The sequence below is a fragment of the Mustela lutreola genome, chromosome 7 (assembly GCF_030435805.1).
Source record: "Mustela lutreola isolate mMusLut2 chromosome 7, mMusLut2.pri, whole genome shotgun sequence".
NCBI classification, from domain to species: domain Eukaryota; kingdom Metazoa; phylum Chordata; class Mammalia; order Carnivora; family Mustelidae; genus Mustela; species Mustela lutreola.
The window spans coordinates 153,427,329-153,450,303 of NC_081296.1; the positions used below are offsets into that span (position 1 = coordinate 153,427,329).

The following is a 22,975-nucleotide window of genomic DNA, read 5'->3' on the forward strand; positions in this document are numbered from 1 at the left end:
TGGAGGACATGGGGAGTTAGAGAGGAGAAGGGAGTTGGGGGAAATTGGAAGGGGAGGTGAGTCATGAGAGACTATGGACTTTAAAACACAATCTGAGGGGTTTGAAGTGGTGGGAGTGTGGGGGGTTGGGGTACCAGTTTGGTGGGTATTATAGAGGGCATGGATTGCATGGAGCACTGGGTGTGGTGAAAAAATAATGAATACTTTTTTCTGAAAATAAATAAATTAATTAAAAAATGGAAAACACAGGTGTATGTATCAAAATGTTCAGGTTAGAAGGTTATTATGGAATTTGATGTACTGGACATCTCACTGTGATGGTAAATAGGTTAAAAAATTATCTATATTAAAAAAATGAGCCCCGTCCATGTTGCTACAAAATTTGGATATTCATCCTTTCTGATGGAGGCATAATACCCCATAGTGTATATGGACCACATTTTCCATCCATTCGTCCATTGAAGGGCATCTTGGTTCTCTCCATAGTTTGGCGACCGTGGCCATTGCTGCTATAAACATTGGGATACAGATGGCCCTTCTTTTCACGACATCTGTATCCTTGGGTTAAATACCCAGGAGTGCAATCGCAGGGTCATAGGGAAGTTCTATTTTTAATTTCTTGAGGAATCTTCACACTGTTCTCCAAAGAAGCTGCATCAACTTGCATTCCCACCAACTTTTGTAGCAATATGGAGGGGACTCGAAGAGATTATGCTGAGTGAAATAAGTCAAGCAGAGAAAGTCAATTATCATGTGGTTTCACTTACTTGTGAAGCATGAGGAATAACACAGATGACATTAGGAGAAGGAAAGAAAAAGTGAAATGGGGTGAATCAGAGGGGGAGATGAACCACGAGAGACTGTGGCCTCTGAGAAACAAACTGAGTGTTTTGCAAGCAAGGGGGTGTGGGGATGGATGAGCCTGGTGTTCGGTATTAAGGAGGGCATCTAGTGTATGGAGCATAAGGTGTGGTGCATAAACGATGATTCTTGGAACTCTGAGAAAATAAAATTATATTTAAAAATTTTATATTCACTTGGGTGTGTATGTGTGTCTCTGTGATTGTTTGTGACCTTCAAACTCTATCCACACAACATCCTGGTGCAGGTTTCCTCTTCTATTCCATGTTGTCATTAATATTGATACTGTGAGTACAGTTCAAGTTTGACACTGTACCAGGGCTGTTAATTCTCTTCCTTTTCATTTTTGATGCCTCTGTAGGCTCATATCCAGCACGCACTTTACACTGGTTTTGACAAGCTTGCACACTGAGCTTGGTGATCTTCTAATGAACAGAGAGTGTAGCTGGGAATCCTGTAAGGTTCAGATGACACATATGGAGATATTTGTAATTCATCGGTATTTTGAGACAGGAACAAGCAAGTATAATTGACACTGTCTTTTGTGCTGTTCATAAAGTTGTTGTCCCAAATTTCTAAATCAGAGACTGAAGAGGAATCCCAGAATCATGTGTCCAGAGAGGCTCCCTTGGGGAAAAAGCTTGAAGGCACGAATGGCAAATGCCCTGACAGGAAACCTGCCCATATCATCAGCTGTGCCTGCTCCTGGGGCTTAAAGACAGAACTGGTGAGTGGTGTGCACCCCCTGGTGGTCCAGATCCCGTCCTACAGTGAGGATTGTGTCTGGGCTCACACTGATGTCCCCTCACTGTGTCTGTTGCAAGTAATACATGGCCGTGTCCTTGGCTCTCAGGCTGTTCATCTGCAGATACAGCGTGTTCTTGCCGTTGTCTCTGGAGATGGTGAATTGGCCCTTCACAGAGTCTGCATAGCTTGTGCTGCTTCCATCATAGCTAATATATGCGACCCACTGCAGCCCCTTCCCTGGAGGCTTGCGAAACCAGTTCATGTAGTAGCTGCTGAAGGTGAAACCAGAGGCTGCACAGGAGAGTCTCAGGGACCCACTAGGCTTCACTAGGTCTCCCCCAGATTCCACCAACTGCATCTCACACTGGACACCTGCAGACACAAGACATCCTTGTCAGGAAACTGTCACACACCCACTCTTTGTCTCACTCATATCCACTCTCACACTCACGGTCTCTTATTCTGTGTAAATTACCTTATAAATTATAGAGCAACAAGGAAAACCCAGCCCAGCACAAACTCCATGGTGAGTTTTCTCTGTCCTCTCCTAATTACTGAGTGGGAACAGCTGGAAATCCCGTGGCTGGGTTTCCTCTCCAAGCTGCAGGGTCCAGACTGGGCTGTTTTAATCTGCAGAGGGAGGTCCATATTTGCATGCCCTCTAACTATATATCCAGCTTGAGATCTAAGCTGATGGAGAGGGCAGTGACCAGAGCAGGTGTGACTGCTGTGACTTTGTGGCATTGACAGGATTTGGGAAAAATTATTTTTTTATTATATGATTTTCCAGAGTACACACTTGGCCTCCTGTGCTCTTTCTACACATTTACCCACATCTTGGGGTGTTTGTTTCATGTTACACCATAAAGAGTTTTGAACATACACCCATAATTATAGAGGTTGTGTAAGGTGTCCAAGAGCATGTGTGGGGTGTGAGCCCCAGGAATTGGCCTGGGGTCCTCCCCCCACAGACCTCATGTCCTCTGAATCGCCTTTAGGACAGAGTGGGCAGGTTCATGAGGAAGGTGGAATCTCTGCTGTTGATGGGGACAAGATGATTTTGCTTCTTTTAGATTTTCTCTAAAAAGTAGAGAGAATTAGTGTTTGTGCAGTTCTATTTTCAAGTCTCTAACATTTCAGTATCTCTACGTTCCTCCCAAGTCATCTCCGGCATTATCTGCAATAGCTGTGATGAGTGTACTTCACACAGGATGAAATGCACAAGTGTAGATTGTGTGATATGGTAAACCCTTTTGTCAGAATCAGCATTATCCAGAGCAAGCAAATCAATTTCCCACAAAATTTCATGTATTTTCTTTGAAATTCTTCCTTCCTCATTCCTTCTTCACTCTGTCCCCACATTACTAATGATCTCATGTTACCTTACACAAGCTTTAATTTTCTAGCATATATAATTTTGTAATTGTATTAAGTTTAACTTTATTTCTACTTCTATTGCTCAAATACTTGACAAGACCATGATATTTATTACTTTTTTAAACGTTTTTATTTACTTTTTTTTTTTGATAGGCAACATTCCAAAGATGACAAAGAGCACAATATGTTCAGTTTAAAAAAAAAATTTCTTTTCAGTATTCCAGAATTCATTCTTTATGCATTACACCCAGTGCTGTGGAAAGAACCAAGATGCCCTTCAACGGATGAATGGATAAGGAAGATGTGGTCCATATACACTATGGGGTATGATGCCTCCATACCCAACTTTTGTAGCAACATGGATGGGACTGGAAGAGATTATGCTGAGTGAAATCAGTCAAGCAGAGAGAGTCAATTATCATATGGTTTCACTTATTTGTGGAGCATAACAAATAGCATGGAGGACAAGGGGAGTTAGAGAGGAGAAGGGAGTTGGGGGAAATTGGAAGGGAAGGTGAGTTATGAGAGACTATGGACTCTAAAACACAATCTGAGGGGTTTGAAGTGGTGGGGGTGAGGGGGGTTGGGGTACCAGGTCGTGGGTATTATAGAGGGCACGGATTGCATGGAGCACTGGGTGTGGTGAAAAATAATGAATACTGTTTTTCTGAAAATAAATAAATTGAAAAAATTAAAAAAAAAAGAAATAAGTCAAGCAGAGAGTCAATTATCATATGGTTTCACTTATTTGTGGAGCAAAACAAATAACATGGAGGACATAGGGAGATGGAGAGGAGAAGGGAATTGAGGGAAATTGGTGGTGAAGATGAAGCAGGAGAGACTGTGGACTCTGAAAAAACAATATGAGGCTTTTGAAGGGGCGGGGGTTTGGAGGTTGGGTGAGCCCGGTGGTGGGTATTATGGAGGGCACATATTTCATGGAACACTGGGCATGGTACATAAACAATGAATTCTGGTACACTGGAAAGAAATTTAAAAAATTTAAAAAGCTAAAATCACTTGACAGGTTCTACAGTAAGAATGCAATAAAGTTTGGAATGTTGTGATTAAAAAATACAATGATATATTACCTTATACGATTTAGAGAGACTAAAATTAACAAGATAGGGAACAACAAATGTTGAAGAGGTTGTGGAGAAAGGGGAACCCTCTTATGCTGTTGATGGATATGAAAGTTGTTACAGTCACTTTGGAAAACAGTGTCTAGGTTCTTCAAAAAGTTAAAAATAGAACTACCCTTTGACTCAGCCACTGCACTACTATTTACCCCAAAGAAACATGTGCAGTGAAAAAAGGGGTACATGAGCCCCAATATTTAAAGGAGTAATGTTCACTATAGCAAACTGTGGAAGGAACTGAGGTGTTCTTCCATATATAAATGGTATGAAAATGACGATGTGGTCCATATATACAATTGAATATTACTCAGCCATCAGAAAGGATGAATACATACCATTTCATTGACTTGGATGGAACCGGAGGGTGTTATGTGAAGTAGAATAAGTCAAGCAAAGAATGATAATTATGCTGTGGTTTCACTTCTACGTGGAGCATAAGGAATAGTGAGGAGGACCACAGAGAATTCAATTATCATATGGTTTTTCTTACTTGTGGAGCATAAGGAATAACATGAAGGACATTAGGAGAGGGAAAGGGAAACTGAATTGCAGTAATTTGGAGAGGGATATGAAACATGAGAGACCGTGGACTCTGAGAAACAAACTAAGGGTTTTAGAGTGGAGGGGGGTGGAGGCAAGGGTGAGCCTGATGGTGGGTGTTAAGGAGGGCACGTATTGCATGGAGCAGTGGGTGCGGTGCATAAGCAGTGAATCTTGGAACACTGAAAAATAAAATAAAATAAAATAAAATAAAATAAAATAAAAGAAATCAGAGAGTGAGACAAACCATGAGAGACTCTGGATTCTGGGAAACAAACAAGAGTTATAGAAGTGAGGGTGGTGGGGAATGGGGCAGCCAGGTGATGGGGATTAAGGAGGGCAGGTGACGTGATGAGTGTTATACACAACTAATGAATCTTTGAACATTTCACCAAAAACTAATAATGTACTATATGCTGGCTAAGTAAATATTAAAAAATAATATAGACTTTTTTCAAGTTTTTAAATTTTTTTTTTTCAGTTCCAGAATTCATTGTTTATGCACCAAGGAAATACGTGCTTTGAATGACACACTGGACCACTTAGAGTCCTTTATTATTTATTTGGGCCCTTTCTCTTTTATTTTGGTAAATTTAAGTGGAGGATTCTGAGATGTATTGTGTTGTTTTTTTTTTTTTCCCACAAAGGATCATGTGACGTGATGAGCACATGGTTTTATACTGAACAGATGGAGTGTTGAATATTATATCATATCTAATTGAGTTAGAAAAAAAATATGCAGACCCTGGTTTCTTTGATCTGTTCTGTGTTTCTTAGTTTTTATATAATTTCTTCCTGCTCTAATCTTGCTATTTCCTTCCTTCTGCTATATTTAAGATTCAGCTGCTCTTTCTCTAGCACCTTTAATGTTAGGTTGTTTATTTGAGAATTTTCTTGCTTCTTGAGGTCTTCCTGTATGCTGTGTATTTCTGTCTTAGGAACGCCTTTGCTGCAGAGAAGTTACAGGATGGTGATAGAGTTTTTCTACTATTTTCTGAAATTTAATTTTATTTTTTTAGTGGAGGTTTTATACTCCTGTGTGTATGTGTGTGTGTGTGTGTGTGTGTGTGAGTGTGTGTGTGTGTGTGTGTGTGTGTGTGTGTGCGTGTGATCTTCTGGCTCCGATGGAGGTTCTTGTGATCCACAGTGATTGCCACTGAGATTCTTATGAAGGTTCTGTTGACCTGCATCAGGATATTTGTAATTTATTGGTATTTAAGGACAAGAGGAAACTAATGTAACTGACATCTTTTTGTATATTTGTCTTCCTGCTACAACTAAGTTTCTAAGTCAGAGAGTGAATAGGTAAGCACAGAATGATGTCAAGAAGGCTCCTTGGGGAAACTGCTCTATGGAGAGGAAACCTCAGACCCTGGCAGGAAATATGTCATAGACTCCATCTGCACCTGCTCCTGGGATTAAAGACAGAACTGGTGAGGAGTGTGCACCCTCTGCTGGTCTGATACCCTTGTAGTTTGAGGTTTGTGTCTGGGCTCACACTGATTTCCCCTCACTGTGTCTCTCGCACAGTAATACATGGCCGTGTCCTCAGCTCTCAGGCTGCTCATCTGCAGATACAGCGTGTTCTTCCCATTGTCTCTGGAGACGGTGAATTGGCCCTTCACAGAGTCTGCATAGTATGTGTAACTACTACTACTGCTAATATATGCGACCCACTGCAGCCCCTTCCCTGGAGTCTGCCGGACCCAGCTCATGCCATAGTTACTGAAGGTGAATCCAGAGGCTGCACAGGAGAGTCTCAGGGACCCCCCAGGCTTTGCCAGGTCTCCCCCAGACTCCACCAGCTGCACCTCACACTGGACACCTGCAGACACAAGACATCCTGGTCAGGAAACTGTCACACACCCATGGTTTCTCTCACTCATATTCACTCACATCCTCAATGTCTGTTGTTCACCATGAATTACCTTTTAAAAGAGTAACAAGGGAAATCCAGCCAAGCACAAACTTCATGGTGAGTTCTTGGTGTTCTGCCCTGATCAGTGAATGTGGACACCTGGAAATCCCAGGGCTGGGGCTCCTCTCCCAGCTGCATGGTCCAGGCTGGGCTGTTTTATTCAGTGGAGGGAAGACCCTATTTGCATGTCCTCTGAGTATATATTTAGCTCCAGACTTAGGTTCAGTTCTTTACAAGTTAAAAACAACGATTGCTTTGTTTGTAGATCACTGATCTACAAAGATCACTGAGAGCACTTAGACAGTATGTGGTATTCTTTTTGTTGTTGTTGTTGTTGTTTGTTTGTTTGTTTAAGTAATGCATTTATCGAGCTTCTGGGCACCTCAGTGGGTTAAAACTTCTGCCTGTGGCTCAAGTCATGATCCTGTGGTCCTGGGATCCAGCCCTCCATCAGGCTCTCTGCCTAGCCAGGAGCCTGCTTCACCCACTCCGCCTGCCTCTCTGCCTACTTGTGATCTCTTTTTGTCAAATAAATAAATATATATTTTTCAATGCATTTATTGGTAGGGAATGTTGATACGGGACATCAAGATTATAAATTCCCATTCAGAGTTAATAATTCTATCAAAGTCAAGTTGAAATATATCTTTAATATATGAATGAATAAATTTTGCCAAACATACTAGGATTATCAGTTTCCAAGCTTTCTTTTGTGTTCCATTGTCCTGTGTGTCTGTTTTTAATGCCAGTACCATACTGTTTTCATGAAAATGGTTTTGTAATCTAGTTTGAAATTGGAGTGTGCTGACTTCGTGTGGATTAGTCACCTGTTTGCTTCCTTTCTTTCTTTAAAAAAATTATTTATTTTTAAATTTCTTTTCAGCGTTACTGAATTCATTGTTTATGTACCACACCCAGTGCTCCATGCAATACTTGCCCTCCATAATGCCCACCACCAGGCTCACCCAAACTCCTATCCCCCTCCCTTCCAAAACCGTCAGTTAGTTCCTTCTAGTCCACAGACTCTCATGGTTCATCTCCTCCTCCAATTTCTCCCAACTCCCTTCTCCTCTCCATCTCCCCCTGTCCTCTGTGTTCTTCTTTATGGTTCACAAATAAGCAAAACCATATGATATTTGACTCTCTCTGCTTGACTGATTTCACTCAGCAGTATTCTAATGTGTGAAGAGAATGTTTTTCTTTTTTTTTTCTATTTCTAGCATTTTAAAAATTATTGTGTTATGCTAGTGAGCATGCAGTACATCATTAGTTTTTTTTTCCCCCACTGTGTAATTTTTCCTGCTTTGTCAGAGATTATTTGACCATAAAGTTGAGGGTCCAAACTGGGCTCTCTCCTCTGTTCCACTGGTGTATATGTCTGTTTATGTGCCAGTACCATGATGTCTTGGTGATCACAGCTTTGTAGTAAAGCTTGAAATCACGTAATGTGATGTCCCAGTTTTTTTTTTCTTTTTCTTTTTCAACATTTCCTTAGCAGTTCAATGTCTTTTCTGGTTCCATACAAATTTTAGGAGTGCTTGTTCCAGCACAAAATGATGAAAAAGCATTCCATGCTCATGGATTGGAAGAATAAACATTGTTAAAATATCTATACTGTCCAGAGCAATCTATACTTCCAGCCATCTCTATCAAAATTCCAGTGGCATTTTTCAAAACAAGAACTTTGAATGACACACTAGATTAGACTGATTTCTTTTTTATTTAATTTTTATTAACATATAATGTATTATTAGTCCCAGTGATACAGGTCTGTGAATCCTCAGACTTAAACACTTCTCAGCACTCACTATAGCACATACTCTCTCAATGTAACCCAACCACCCCTGATTTCTTATTTTATGTTTTAAATTTTTTAATTTAAATTCAGTTCAGTTAAAACACACTGCATTACCGGTTTCAGGGGTAGATTTAGTGATTTATCAGTTGCGTATAACACCTCTGCTCATTCCATCACGTGCCCTCCTTAATGCCCATCAGCCAGTTATCCCATCCCCCCCCCCCCAACCACCCCTGGTTTGAACACAAAATTTTGAGTATAATTTCAGGATTTGGACTGGGGAATATTCTTCCTAGAATTCTATATTTATTTATTTATTTATATATTCTCACAATATTATCTGCTTAAATTCCTTTTAAAATTATTTTCAGTTAGCCACCATTACTTTTGGCTGCTGTATTCAACAATTCTTTATTTGTGTATAACAGCCAGTGCTCATCCAACACGTGTCCTTATTGCCTATTACCAAATTAACCCATCCCCTGACCTCCACCTCTCCAAAACACTGTTTGTTCCCCAGAGAAATATATTGATTTCTTTTTTTTTAATTTTATTTATTTATTTGACAGACAGAGATCACAAGTAGGCAGAGAAGCAGGCAGAGAGAGAGGAAGGGAAGCAGGCTCCCTGCTGAGCAGAGAGCCAGATGCGGGGCTTGAACCCAGGAACTTGGGATCATGACCTGAGCCGAAGGCAGAGGCCTTAACCCACTGAGCCACCCAGGCACCCCAATATATTGATTTCTGATGTTATTTATTTGGGGATTTCTCTTTTATTTTTGATAAATCTAGGCAGAGGTTTCTCAATTTTATTTTTTTTTCAGAGAAACAAACTTTTTTTTTTAAACTTGTTCTCTCTTTTTTTAGAATTTTATATCATTTATTTCTGCTCTAGTCTCTAGTATTTCCTTCCTTTTGCTGTATTTAGGCTTTAGTCATTGTACTTTCTCCAGATCCTTCAGATGTAACATTAGCTGGACTCTTTTTCATTTTTTAGAGGTTTTTTTTTTTTTTTTTTTTTGTATTTATTTGACAGAGAGAGAAATCACAAGTAGGCAGATGCTGGCAGAGAGAAAGAGAGGGGAAAGCGGACTCTCCACTGGGCAGAGAGCCTGATGTGGGGCCCAATTCCAGGACGCTGAGATCATGACCTGAGACAAAGGAAGAAGCTTAACCCACTGAGCCACCCAGGTGCAACACGTTAGTGTGCCTTTCAAATTTTTCTTGCTTCTTGATGTCTTCCTATATGCTGTATATTTCTCTCTTAGGACCACCTTTGCTGCAGAAAAATTAGGGGAAAGTGATGAAGGTTTTACTCTCTTGTGTGAGTGAATAAGTGTGTGTGTGTGTGAGAGAGAGAGAGAGAGAAAGAAAGAGAGAGTGAGTGCGTGTGTGTAATGTTCATACTCCACATCCGAAACACACGTGTTGTAGGTTTCACTGCTTTACCTTGTTGTCGCTAATATTGATGCTGTGAACTTTGTTTAAGATAGTGACACCACCCACCCCCACCAAGCACCTTTCTTCTTTTGCTTTAGACTGTTGATGCCTCTGTGGCCTCATGTCCAGCATACACTTTATGCTCCTTCTATCAAGTGTACAGGTTAATCTGGGTGACTGTGCTGCATACTGTGTGCCTCTGGGATTCCTGTAAAGTTGATAACCATCAGGATATTTGTGATTGATTGGTATTTTAGGACAGGAATAAACAATGTTAGTGGCTCTGTATTTTGTGCATTTTTTTGTGATTTTTTAAAATTTATTTTTTATTTATTTTCAGCATAACAGTATTCATTATTTTTGCACCACACCCAGTGCTCCATGCAATCCATGCCCTCTATAATACCCACCACCTGGTACCCCGACCTCCCACCCGTGCCCCTTCAAAACCCTCAGATTGTTTTTCAGAGTCCATAGTCTCTCATGGTTCACCTCCCCTTCCAAATTCCCCCAACTTCCTTCTCCTCTCTATCTCCCCATGTCCTCTATGCTATTTGTTATGCTCCACCTCAGTGTTTGAAAGGAATCCATCAGAATCCTAGAGGAGAACATAGGAACTAATCTCTTCAATATCAGCCACAGCAACTTCTTTCAAAAAATGAAAGAAAATGGGATTGGGAGGGAGACAAACCATAAGTGACTCTTAATCTCACAAAAGAAACTGAGGTTTGCTGGGGGGAGGGGGTTTGGGAGAAGGGGGTGGGATTATGGACATTGGGGAGGGTATGTGCTTTGGTGAGTGCTGTGAAGTGTGTAAACCTGGTGATTCACAGACCTGTACCCCTGGGGATAAAAATATATGTTTATAAAAAATAAAAATATTATACAAATTTAAAAAAAAAAGGAAACAGTAAAGAAAACAAAGAGGCAACCCACGGAATGGGAGAAGCTATTTGTAAATGACAGTACAGACAAAAGGTTGATATCCAGGATCTATAATGAACTCCTCAAACTCAACACACACAAAACAGACAATCATATCAAAAAACTGGGCAGAAGATATGGACAGAGACTTCTTCAATAAAGACATACAAATGGCTATCAGACACATGAAAAAATGTTCATCATCACTTGCCATCAGGGAGATTCAAATTAAAACGACATTGAGATATCACCTTACACCAGTTAGAATGGCCAAAATTAGCAACACAGGAAACAACATGTGTTGTAGGGGATGTGGAGAAAGGGAAACCCTCTTCCACTGTTGCTGGGAATGCAAGTTGGTGCAGCCTCTTTGGAGAACAGTGTGGAGATTCCTCAAGAAATTAAAAATAGAACTTCCCTATGACCCTGCCATTGCACTCCTGGGTATTTACCCCAAAGATACAGATGTCTTGAAAAGAAGGGCCATCTATACCCCAATGCTTATAGCTGCAATGGCCACGATTGCCAAACTATGGAAAGAACCAAGATGCCCTTCAACGGACGAATGGATAAGGAAGATATGGTCCATATACTCTATGGAGTATTATGCCTCCATCAGAAAGGATGAATACCCAACATTTGTAACAACATGGATGGGACTGGAAGAGAGTATGCTGAGTGAAATAAGCCAAGCAGAGAGAGTCAATTATCATATGGTTTCACTTATTTGTGGAGCATAACAAATAGCATGGAGGACATGGGGAGATGGAGAGGAGAAGGAAGTTGGGAGAAATTGGAAGGGGAGGTGAGTCATGAGAGACTATGGACTCTAAAACACAATCTGAGGGATTTGAAGTGTCAGAGGTTGGGAGGTCGGGGTACAAGGTGGTGGGTATTATAGAGGGAATGGATTGCATGGAGCACTGGGTGTGATGCAAAAATAATGAATAATGTTATGCTGAAAATAAAAAAAATAAATAAATAAAAAGAGACATGTCTCCAAAGGCAGAGGAAACAAAAGCAAAAATGAACATTTGTGGGGGAGGAGTCAAGATGGCAGAGAAGTAGCAGGCTGAGACTACTTCAGCTAGCCGGAGATCAGCTAGATAGCTTATCTAAAGATTGCAAACACCTGAAAATCCATCCGCAGATTGAAGAGAAGAAGAACAGCAATTCTGGAAACAGAAAAACAACCACTTTCTGAAAGGTAGGACCAGCGGAGAAGTGAATCCAAAGCAACGGGAAGGTAGACCTCGAGGGGAGGGGCCGGCTTGTGGCAAGCGGCGGAGCAATGGCGCACAAAATCAGGACTTTTAAAAGTTTGTTCCGCTGAGGGACATCGCTCCAGAGGCTAAACTGGGGCAAAGCCAACGCGGGGTCAGCGTGGCCTCAGGTCCCGCAGGGTCACAGAAGGATGTGGGGTATCTGAATGTCGCAGAGCTTGCAGGTACTGGAATGGGAATGCCGGCTACAGAGACAGAGCCAACAGTAAGCTCACAGCTCGGTGTTACCTTGAACAGGTCGCAGGCTCGGTGAGCTCGGAGCGTGGCCGGAGGTCAGGCAGACAAGAGTAACTGGGCGCTGTTCTCTGAGGGCGCACTAAGGAGTGGGTCCCTGGGATCTCGGCTTCTCTGGGCCGGAGACCAGGAGGCCTCCATTTGTATTCCCGACCTCCGGAACTCTATGGAAAGCGCTCAGGGAAAAAAAGTTCCTGAAAGCAAACCCGAGCAGATTACTCAGCCCGGCCCCTGGTAAGGGCGGTGCAATACCGCCTGGGGCAAAGACACTTGAGAATCACTACACCAGGCCCCTCCCCCAGAAGATCAACAAGAAATCCAGCTGAGACCAAGTTCACCTACCGAGGAGTGCGGTTTCAATACCAAGGAGAGCAGCAGAATTCCAGAGGAGGAGAAAGCAAAGCAGGGAACTCATGGCTTTTTCCCTGTGATTTTTTTAGTCTTGAAGTTAATTTAATTATTTTCTTTTTCATTTTTTGTTTTTTTTCTCTCCTTCTGGTAATTTTTTTTAATTTTTCCCTTTTTCTTTTTTAACGTTTTTTAATTAGTTTATCCAATATATATATTATTCTTTTTTATATTTTTATTTGTTTTCTTTCTTTAAATTCTTTTCTTTTCTTTTTTTTTTTTTTTCTTTCTTCCTTTTTGAACTCTTTTTATCCCCTTTCTACCCCCTCACGATTTGGGATCTCTTCTAATTTGGTTAAAGCATATTTTCCTGGGGTTGTTGCCACCCTTTTAGTATTTTACTTGCTCCTTCACATATTCTTATCTGTACAAAATGACAAGACGGAAAAATTCAAAACAAAAAAAAAGAACAAGAGGCAGTACCGAAGCCTAGGGACCTAATCAATACAGACATTGGTAATATGTCAGATCTAGAGTTCAGAATGAAAATTCTCAAGGATCTAGCCGGGCTCGAAAAAGGCATGGAAGATATTAGAGAAACCTTCTCGGGAGATATAAAAGCCCTTTCTGGAGAAATAAAAGAACTAAAATCTAAACAAGTTGAAATAAAAAAAGCTATTAATGAGGTGCAATCAAAAATCGAGGCTCTCACTGCTAGGATAAATGAGGCAGAAGAAAGATTAGTGATATAGAAGATCAAATGACAGAGAATAAAGAAGCTGAGCAAAAGAGGGACAAAAGCTACTGGACCACGAGGGGAGAATTCGAGAGATAAGGGACACCATAAGACAAAACAACATTAGAATAATTGGGATTCCAGAAGAAGAAGAGAGAGAGAGGGGAGCAGAAGGTATACTGGAGAGAATTATTGGGGAGAATTTCCCCAATATGGCAAAGGGAACGAGCATCAAAATTCAGGAGTTTCAGAGAATGCCCATCAAAATCAATAAGAATAGGCCCACACCCCGTCACCTAAGAGTAAAATTTACAGGTCTCAGTGACAAAGAGAAAATCCTGAAAGCAGCCCGGGAAAAGTAGTCTGTAACATACAATGGTAGAAATATTAGATTGGCAGCTGATTTATCCACACATACCTGGCAGGCCAGAAAGAGCTGGCATGATATTTTCAGAGCACTAAACAAGAAAAACATGCAGCCAAGAATACTATATCCAGCTAGGCTATCATTGAAAATAGAAGGAGAGATTAAAAGCTTCCAGGACAAACAAAAACTGAAAGAATTTGCAAACACCAAACTAGCTCTACAGGAAATATTGAAAGGGGTCCTCTAAGCAAAGAGAGAGCCTACAAGTGGTAGATCAGAAAGGAACAGAGATCATATACAGTAACAGTAAACTTACAGGCAATACAATGGCACTAAATTCATATCTCTCAATAGTTACCCTGAATGTGAATGGGCTAAATGCCCCTGTCAAAAGACACAGGGTATCAGAATGGATAAAAAACCAAAACCCATCTATATGTTGCCTCCAAGAAACTCATTTTAAGCCCGAAGACACATCCAGATTTAAAGTGAGTGGGTGGAAAAGAATTTACCATGCTAATGGACATCAGAAGAAAGCAGGCGTGGCAATCCTTATATCAGATCAATTAGATTGTAAGCGAAAGACTGTAATAAGAGATGAGGAAGGACACTATATCATACTCAAAGGGTCTGTCCAACAAGAAGATTTAACAATTTTAAATATCTATGCCCCCAACATGGGAGCAGCCATCTATATAAACCAATTAATAACAAAATCAAAGAAACACATCAACAATAATACAATAATAGTAGGGGACTTTAACACTCCCCTCACTGAAATGGACAGATCATCCAAGCAAAAGATCTGCAAGGAAATAAAGGCCTTAAACGACACACTGGACCAGATGGACATCACAGATATATTCAGAACATTTCATCCCAAAGCAACAGAATACACATTCTTCTCTAGTGCACATGGAACATTCTCCAGAATAGATCACATCCTCTGTCCTAAATCAGGACTCAACCGGTATTAACAGATTGGGATCATTCCCTGCATATTTTCAGACCACAATGCTCTAAAGCTAGAACTCACCCACAAAAGGAAGTTTGAAAAGAACCCAAATAAATGGAAACTAAACAGCATCCTTCTAAAGAATGAATGGGTCAACCGGGAAATTAAAGAATTGAAAAAAATCATGGAAACAAATGACAATGGAAATACAACGGTCCAAAATCTGTGGGACACAACAAAGGCAGTCCTGAGAGGAAAATATATAGCGGTACAAGCCTTTCTCAAGAAACAAGAAAGGTCTCAGGTACACAACCTAACCCTACACCTAAAGGAGCTGGAGAAAGAACAAGAAAGAAACCCTAAGCCCAGCAGGAGAAGAGAAATCATAAAGATCAGAGCAGAAATCAATGAAATAGGAACCAAAAAAACAATAGAACAAATCAACGAAACTAGGAGCTGGTTCTTTGAAAGAATTAATAAAATTGATAAACCCCTGGCCAGACTTAACAAAAAGAAAAGAGAAAGGACCCAAATAAATAAAATCATGAATGAAAGAGGAGAGATCACAACTAACACCAAAGAAATACAAGAAATTACAAGAACATACTATGATCAACTCTACGCCAACAAATTTGACAATCTGGAAGAAATGGATGCATTCCTAGAAACATATAAACTACCACAACTGAACCAGGAAGAAGTAGAAAGCCTGAACAGACCCATCACCAGTAAGGATATTGAAACAGTCATTAAAAATCTCCAAACAAACAAAAGCCCAGGGCCAGACGGCTTCCCGGGGGAATTCTACCAAACATTTAAAGAAGAACTAATTCCTATTCTCCCGAAACTGTTCCAAAAAATAGAAATGAAAGGAAAACTTCCACATTCATTTTATGAGGCCAGCATCACCTTGATCCCAAAACCAGACAAGGATCCCATCAAAAAAGAGAGCTATAGACCAATATCCTTGATGAACACAGATGCGAAAATACTCAACAAAATACTAGCCAATAGGATTGAACAATACATTAAAAGGATTATTCACCACGACCAAGTGGGATTTATTCCAGGGCTGCAAGGTTGGTTCAACATCCGCAAATCAGTCAATGTGATACAACACATCAATAAAAGTAAGAACAAGAACCATATGATACTCTCAATAGATGCTGAAAAAGCATTTGACAAAGTACAGCATCCCTTCCTGATCAAAACTTTTCAAAGTGTAGGGATAGAGGGCACATACCTCAATATCCTCAAAGCCATCTATGAAAAACACACCGCAAATATCATTCTCAATGGAGAAAAACTGAAAGCTTTTCCGCTAAGGTCAGGAACACAGCAGGGATGTCCATTATCACCAATGCTATTCAACATAGTACTAGAGGTCCTAGCCTCAGCAATCAGGCAACAAAAGGAAATTAAAGGCATCCAAATTGGCAAAGAAGAAGTCAAATTATCACTCTTCACAGATGATATAATACTATATGTGGAAAACCCAAAAGACTCCTCCCCTCCAAAACTGCTAGAACTTATACAGGAATTCAGGAAAGTGTCAGGATATAAAATCAATGCACAGAAATCAGTTGCATTTCTCTACACCAACAGCAAGACAGAAGAAAGAAATTAAGGAGTCAATCCATTTACAATTGCACCCAAAACCATAAGATACCTAGGAATAAACCTAACCAAAGAGGCACAGAATCTATACTCAGAAAACTATAAAGGGCTCATGAAAGAAATTGAGGAAGACAAAAAGAAATGGAAAAATGTTCCATGCTCCTGGATTGGAAGAATAAATATAGTGAAAATGTCTATGCTACCTAAAGCAATCTACACATTTAATGCAATTCCTATCAAAGTACCATCCATCTTTTTCAAAGAAATGGAACAAATTATTCTAAAAATTATATGGAACCAGAAAAGACCTCGAATAGCCAAAGGGATATGGAAAAAGAAAGCCAAAGTTGGTGGCATCACAATTCCGGACTTCAAGCTCTATTACAAAGCTGTCATCATCAAGACAGCATGGTACTGGCACAAAAACAGACACATAGATCAATGGAACAGAATAGAGAGCCCAGAAATAGACCCTCAACTCTACAGTCAACTAATCTTCAACAAAGCAGGAAAGAATGTCCAATGGGAAAAATACAGCCTCTTCAATAAATGGTGCTGGGAAAATTGGACAGCCACATGCAGAAAAATGAAATTGGACCATTTCCTTACACCTCACACGAAAATAGACTCAAAATGGATGAAGGACCTCAATGTGCAAAAGGAATCCATCAAAATCCTTGAGGAGAACACAGGCTGCAACCTCTTTGACCTCAGCCGCAGCAACATCTCCCTAGGAACAACGCCAAAGGCAAGGGAAGCAAGGACAAAAATGAACTATTGGGATTTCATCAAGATCAAAAGCTTGGGCGCCTGGGTGGCTCAGTGGGTTAAGCCGCTGCCTTCGGCTCAGGTCATGATCTCAGGGTCCTGGGATCGAGTCCCACATCGGGCTCTCTACTCAGCAGGGAGCCTGTTTCCTCCTCTCTCTCTCTGCCTGCCTCTCTGCCTACTTGTGATCTCTCTCTGTCAAATAAATAAATAAAATCTTTAAAAAAAAAAAGATCAAAATCTTTTGCACAGCAAAGGAAACATTTAACAAAATCAAAAGACAACTGACAGAATGGGAGAAGATATTTGCAAACGACATATCAGATAAAGGACTAGTGTCCAGAATCTATAAAGAACTTAGCAAACTCAACACCCAAAGAACAAATAATCCAATCAAGAAATGGGCAGAGGACATGAACAGACATTTCTGCAAAGAAGACATCCAGATGGCCAACAGACACATGATAAAGTGCTCCATATCACTGGGCATCAGGGAAATACAAATCAAAACCACAATGCGATATCACCTCACACCAGTCAGAATGGCTAAAATCAACAAGTCAGGAAATGACAGATGCTGGCGAGGATGCGGAGAAAGGGGAACTCTCCTACACTGTTGGTGGGAATGCAAGCTGGTGCAACCTTTCTGGAAAACAGCATGGAGGTTCCTCAAAATCTTGAAAATAGAACTGCCCTATGACCCAGCAATTGCACTATTGGGTATTTACCCTAAAGATACAAACGTAGGGATCCAAAGGGGCACGTGCACCCGAATGTTTATAGCAGCAATGTCCACAATAGCCAAACTATCAAAGAACCTAGATGTCCATCAACAGATGAATGGATCAAGAAGATGTGGTATATATACACAATGGAATACTATGCAGCCATCAAAAGAAATGAAATCTTGCCATTTGCGACAACATGGATGGAACTAGAGCATATCATGCTTAGTGAAATAAGTGAAGTAGAGAAAGACAACTATCATTTGATCTCCCTGATATGAGGAGGTGGTGGTGCAACATGGGGGCTTAATTCGGTAGGAGGAGAATCAATGAAACAAGATGGGATTGGGAGGGAGATAAACCATAAATGACTCTTAATCTCACAAAACAAACTGAGGGTTGCTGGGGGGAGAGGGTTTGGGAGAAGGGGGTGGTATTATGGACATTGGGGAGGGTATGTTCTTTGGTGAGTGCTGTGAATTGTGTTAACCTGGTGATTCACAGACCTTTACCCCTGGGGATAAAAATATATGTCTATAAAAAAAAATAAAATAAATAAATAAATCTAAAAAAAATGAACTTTTGGGACTTCATCAAAATCAAAAGCTTCTGCATAGCAAAGGAAACAGTCTAGATTACAAATAGGCACCCCACGGAATGGGAGAAGATATTTTGTGCATTTTAGTATAATTATTTTCCCATTAGAATAACCTTTTGAAGTCAGAGAGTGAAGAGGAAATCACTGAATCATGTGTGCAGAGAGGGTCCCTGATGGAAACTGTTCTATGGACAGGAATCCCCAGACCCTTACAGGGAACCTGCCCATAACCTCCATCTGCATCTACTCCTGTGCCTAAAGACAGAATTGGTGATTATTGTACACCCTTGGTGGTCCAGATCCCTCTTAGAGTGAGGTGTGTGTCTTGACTCAAGCTGATGTCCTCCCACGCTGTGTCTTGCACAGTAATACAGGGCTGTGTCCAGGGCTCTGAGCTTGTTCATCTGCAGATACAGTATGTTTTTTGTCATTGTCTCTCGAGATGGTGAACCCGCCCTTCACAGAGTCTGCATAGTTTGTGCTACTTCCATCATAGCTAATATATGGGACCCACTGCAGCCCCTTCCCTGGAGCCTGGCTGACCCAGCTCATGCTGAAGCTACTGAAGGTAAATCCAGAGGCTGTGCAGGAGAGTCTCTGGGACCCCTAGGCTTTACTAGTTCTCCCCAAGATTCCACCAGCTGCACCTCACATTGGACATCTGTAGACATAGAAGTCTTTGTGAGGAAACTGTCACACATCCATGGTTTCTCTAAGTCATATCCACTCACATCCTCAACGTCTCTTGCTCACCAGGAGTTACCTTTTAAAAGAGCAACAAGGAATAACCATCCAAGCTCAAACTCCATGGTGAATTGTCAATGTTCTGTCTTGATTACTGAATGGACCACCTGGAAATACTGTGCTGGGGTTCCTCTCCCAGCTGCAGAGTCAGGGCTGAGCTGTTTTAATCCGCAGAGGGAAGGCCATATTTGCATATTCTCTGTGTATATAACACATTTGCCAGGTAGCATCCTCAAGATGGCAGTGACCTAGAGCATTCGTGAGGTTCCTGGTGGAGTTTGTTCACCAAGATATCTTTGAGGAAACCATGCTCTTTTATTTTGTCACTTTCCTAGAGAAACTACTTAGCACCCATTATCTTCATTTTTTCACATAGGCACCCCATTATTGTGATGTAGGTACTAATTTTACCACTGTTTTGCAGATGGATATGTACTCACTGAAGCACAGAATTGTTGTTTGAATGTCCAGGGGCACACAGCAGGTGAAATTAAGCCCCAGAGTGTGAGTCTGTGCTCCTCACCATGGGATCTATTTGCTCCCTTTAACCTTCTGCATAACAGAGTTGGACATGAGATTTGCAGGCTTCCTGAATTTGCAGAAGTCCCAGTGGACTGATGTGTGGAGACCAGGACTTTCTGTCACAGAATCTTGGAGACACTGAGAACCATTGACAGAGAATCACAGAGCTGCTGAAGACACTGTGGGTTATCAACAAACACAAGAGGCATTTACACCTGATCTCTTGGAAGACATCAATGGTAAACTTCAATAAAGATAAATGAATGGAATTTTTAGTTAAGCAGTTAACCTCAGAACACCTGAAATCAGAAAGCATGCTGTTAAAGACAATTCTTCATCTTTGAAATTAGGGTCATTGTACTTCTACATTCATATTTATTTCAATGATGATATCAATTATGATAATCTCAATGCTTTGTCCTTGGCAAATGTGGTTATGACCATTTTGATGATTGATTCCGAAAAAATGGAGGACTCTTCTGTATTTTGACAGATTTACAAAATGTTTACTGTGTCCTTTCTGGAAGAACTTAACAGAGCATTTAGCTAGAAGCCCTTGAGAGGAGACCATGCCCAATCCACCTCTTGTCCTGGATCATGCGCTCCATGGTTTTTGAGTCAGAAGGATTGTGTGAGCACCCTGATGATCCCAGTGCACTGGCAGGTGTCACAGAGCCTTGCAGAGATACAAGGACTCCTCTTTGCTCTTCCCAAGTTATCCAACATATGAGGAGTTACCACTCAGCATAACCATTACAGATTGTCCTTTTGAAAGCATATGTCCTCATACGTACTTCCTTTACTTGAGATACTCACTCTGCTCCTTGACTACAATATCCTGCTCTATTTATTATATTCAGAGATGAGCAGGAATCTTGAATTAAGTCCCTACAATGTATCAGGTGCCCTCAAATCGCTGAAGTCTTTCCCTCCCAAGGGTATATTTTCATAGGTTCTATTATATGGGAAATGTCTCTGAGTAAGGTGAGGGTCAACTACTTGTCTTGGAGTGGTAGACCTAGAAACCATGTCTCTATATGTTTCCAACTATATTTGATGTCAATCACTAATGAAATTGTCATAGATCTGAGAATTGTGTTCAGCAGTTATTGCATTTTAGTCATTCTGACAAGTATGAGGTAACACCATTCCATGGCTTTGATTTGTGCTTTCCAAATTGTTTGGGGCCTCGTGCCTAGAAGGGGTTAACCCAATAGAACAACAGTTCTTGGGAACCTCTTCAACCGAGGACCTTCACAGGTGGCAAACTAGAGTGCCACCGTGTCTCCCTGCTGATTGTTATGAGAACATTGTGAGGTTTGGCTTGTTGCCATTGCAGCTGCTGGCTCAAGACTAAGCTAATAAAGCTCCTGTGTTTTGTGAATATTGAGTTATGGCCTAAGTGTCCAAACCATGAAGGTCAAGGCTATCTGATATCTCTGCATGGCCAGCTACTCTCAGACCAAAATAGAAACTAGCACCAGATGTACAGGAGGTGATTCCCTTACTGTGTGGTATAAATCAGAGCTCTGCAAAATAAACTTTGGCACTATTGGACATCCTCCTTGGTGCTCCTCCTGTCCCCAATTCTTTGTCTCTTAATTTCTTTTTTTTTTTTTTTTTTTTTTTTTTTGCTTCATGTCTTTATTTTAAATAAATAAAAATTCAAAATACATTTCGAATTTCTTTTCACATCCTCTTACCCTCACGTTCCTGGTCAGTTTGTCGCACAGGCTGTGACACCCTATGATGACTGAGGTTCTGTGCCTTTTTATGTATCTGATATCCTTCTGGAGTATTCCTTCAATAAATGTTTATTCCTTTCTTCTTCCCATTTATTAACTGCATTATTTGCATGTTGAGTGTGGTAAAGTCTCTATAGATTATGGACATTATCAGATATGTCTTTGCAATTATCTTTTCCCATTTATGACTCATATGTGGAATTTGTGAAGGAAAAGAGGTGTATATAAGGGACGTGGCAAAAGAAAAAAGAGGAGGGAGGGAAACAACCACAAGTGACTCTTAGTAATAAAGAACAGACCGCAGGTTGATGGAGGGAGATGAGTGAGGACTGGGGAGATGGATGATGAGCATGAAAGAAAGCTCTAGTTTTGATGAACACTAGGTGTTGTATGTAAGTGATGAATCACTGAATTAGTCCCAGGGGTCACAGTTTTAGGGGTCACAGGAGCGTCTGCTTTTACCCCAGTACTGCTAAAACTGCAAATAGTATTAGTCCAGAGAGCTGGCTTCCAAGGTTGCCTTTGCCATGGCTATATGGGCAGGATCCACATTCTATGGCTACAGCTTTCCAAATCTAGTGTTAAATACACTCAATATCAACAGTCATCCCAGACATCTTTGCTAGAAAAAATCAATATTGATGCCAACTCTGCTGTAAACACCATGATAATTAAAGCGTCCTGGGTCCCAAGATTCCATTTCTTTTAGTTTCTGCACTGAGTTACTTGACTTCACATGAGCAACTACTGGCACGACAGAGGCACTCCTGCAGACCTTTGATCCTGATGGTCTCTGGTGAAGGGCTTTGTCTGCCAAGATGTCTGCAAAGCTTGTAAGTGCAGCGCAGGTCCTCAAGTGCACAGACACCAACACAAGGCACCTGCTCTGTTGTCTGCAGATACAATTCCAGTGCGTGGAGGGACCTTCCTTCTCCTGAGAAATCCACATCACACAGGAGCCTGTTAACTCTGAGAGGAAGGGATTGCTTTAAAGTAAGGTGCAATACAGAGATGGTCACTAATTAATACATAGAGTTAATGATTCTCAAATACTTTGAAGGAAATGGAGTGAATGACCTGGAGATTATTAGGATCTAAACATTACAGGTCTAATAAGAGGTTTCAGGTACTATGTACATATTCCCAAAAGTCTTACAACAATAAGATAAGTATTAATTTAGATGAATAGACATCAAATAGAGGTCATATGACTAGATAACAGATAGATGATAGATGGAGACTAGATAAGTGTATTTCATTTTTTTTATACTTTTTTTATTTTTTATAAACATATATTTTTATCCCCAGGGGTACAGGTCTGTGAATCACCAGGTTTACACATTTCACAGCACTCACCAAATCACATGCCCTCCCCAATGTCCATAATCCCAACCCCTTCTCCCAAAACCCCTCCCCTCGGCAACCCTCAGTTTGTTTTGTGAGATTAAGAGTCACTTATGGTTTGTCTCCCTCCCAATCCCATCTTGTTTCATTTATTCTTCTTCTACCCACTTAAGCCTCCATGTTGCATCACCACTTCCTCATATCAGGGAGATCATATGATAGTTGTCTTTCTCTGCTTGACTTATT

The 22,975-nt window shown here is 40.8% G+C and overlaps 1 gene segment (V, D, J or C); it reads right to left on the minus strand.

Moving 5' to 3' along the window:
• Positions 1-1,661: 1,661 nt before the first annotated feature.
• Positions 1,662-22,975, minus strand: part of LOC131835183 (immunoglobulin heavy variable 3-74-like) — a 37,187-nt gene continuing 15,873 nt past the window's right edge. Inside the window, 1 exon segment of the V gene segment in view lies at positions 1,662-1,980. Coding sequence covers positions 1,667-1,980 — 314 coding nt within the window.